A 1476-nucleotide genomic window follows, 5' to 3' on the forward strand; every position below is an offset into this window, starting at 1 on the left:
CACTTCCCACCCCCGGCAAATAAACACAGCAAACACTGTATGCAACAGACAGAATGGCTGAGTTTAATGCTTCAAGTTTTCCATTTCCTTCCACAGGGCTTTGTTTTAAAAATAACAAAATGAGGTAAATAAGTTAATGTATGTACACGTTATAAACATTGCGTCGGGTTGCGGCGGCAGCAACTCAAGTTGTTAGAGACAAAGTTGCTGCGCGGTGACTCGAGGTCAGCCACCTGCAACCTGAGCAGATGTGTCGTCCTGAGGAGAATTCGAGCGCTGTTGGTGGAATGGGGTCTAGAAGCATTTGCGGTGGACGATGGATGGGCCGGCCTCGTCGTACTCCTGCTTGGTGATCCACATCTGCTGGAAGGTGGACAGCGAGGCCAGGATGGAGCCGCCGATCCACACCGAGTACTTGCGCTCAGGTGGGGCGATGATCTGCAAGACAGTGAGCGCGTCAGGAGGGCGAAGCCCGCACCCCGGAGCCCACGCGGGGGCAGGGGCGCGGGCCGCCGCCCACCTTAATCTTCATGGTGCTGGGGGCCAGCGCCGTGATCTCCTTTTGCATGCGGTCAGCGATACCGGGGTACATGGTGGTGCCCCCCGACATGACGTTGTTCGCGTACAGGTCCTTCCTGATGTCGATGTCGCACTTCATGATGCTGTTGTAGGTGGTCTCATGGATGCCCGCCGACTCCATGCCTGGGGGCCGCAGGGAGGAGCGTGAGCCGGCGGGGGGCGACCCGGGGGACGGGCGGGGACGCGCGGGGACGGGCGCGGTCCCAGGGCTCCCGGGGAGGCCGGCGAGCGGTACTCACCGATGAAGGAGGGCTGGAAGAGCGTCTCCGGGCAGCGGAAGCGCTCGTTACCGATGGTGATGACCTGACCATCGGGCAGCTCGTAGCTCTTCTCCAGGGAGGAGGAGGAGGCGGCCGTGGCCATCTCGTTCTCGAAGTCCAGGGCCACGTAGCACAGCTTCTCTTTGATGTCGCGCACGATCTCGCGCTCAGCTGTAGGGGGCAGGGGCAGGAGAGGAGCGCTCAGTGTAGGGCCCCGGGGCCCGCGCGCCACCCAGCACGCCCGGGGTGCCCGGAGCGCCGCGCACCTGTGGTCACGAAGGAGTAGCCACGCTCAGTGAGGATCTTCATCAGGTAGTCGGTGAGGTCGCGGCCGGCCAGGTCCAGGCGCATGATGGCGTGCGGCAGGGCGTAGCCCTCATAGATGGGCACGTTGTGGGTGACGCCGTCGCCAGAGTCGAGCACGATGCCTGCGCGTGGGGCAGGGCGGAGGACACGGCGGGGAGTGAGCGGGCGCCAGTCGGCCGGCGCCGGCTGCGGGCGGGAGCGGGGGTTGGGGCCGGGGCCGCGCGCACTCACCGGTGGTACGGCCGGAGGCGTAGAGGGACAGCACGGCCTGGATGGCCACGTACATGGCGGGCACGTTGAAGGTCTCAAACATGATCTGGGTCATCTTCTC

General features: G+C 63.9%; 1 protein-coding gene across 1 annotated transcript; it reads right to left on the reverse strand.

Annotated features, from left to right (window-relative positions):
• Positions 1-40: 40 nt before the first annotated feature.
• On the reverse strand, positions 41-1470 carry LOC117800311 (actin, alpha skeletal muscle-like). Its single transcript, XM_034652843.1, has 5 exons — positions 1377-1470; positions 1106-1267; positions 819-1010; positions 521-702; positions 41-438 (listed from the first exon to the last, which is right to left on the reverse strand). Exons 1-5 carry the CDS (start codon positions 1468-1470, stop codon positions 295-297), a joined length of 774 nt encoding a protein of 257 aa, XP_034508734.1. The 3' UTR covers positions 41-294.
• Positions 1471-1476: the final 6 nt, after the last annotated feature.

The sequence above is a fragment of the Ailuropoda melanoleuca genome, unplaced genomic scaffold (assembly GCF_002007445.2).
Source record: "Ailuropoda melanoleuca isolate Jingjing unplaced genomic scaffold, ASM200744v2 unplaced-scaffold67975, whole genome shotgun sequence".
Taxonomy (NCBI): domain Eukaryota; kingdom Metazoa; phylum Chordata; class Mammalia; order Carnivora; family Ursidae; genus Ailuropoda; species Ailuropoda melanoleuca.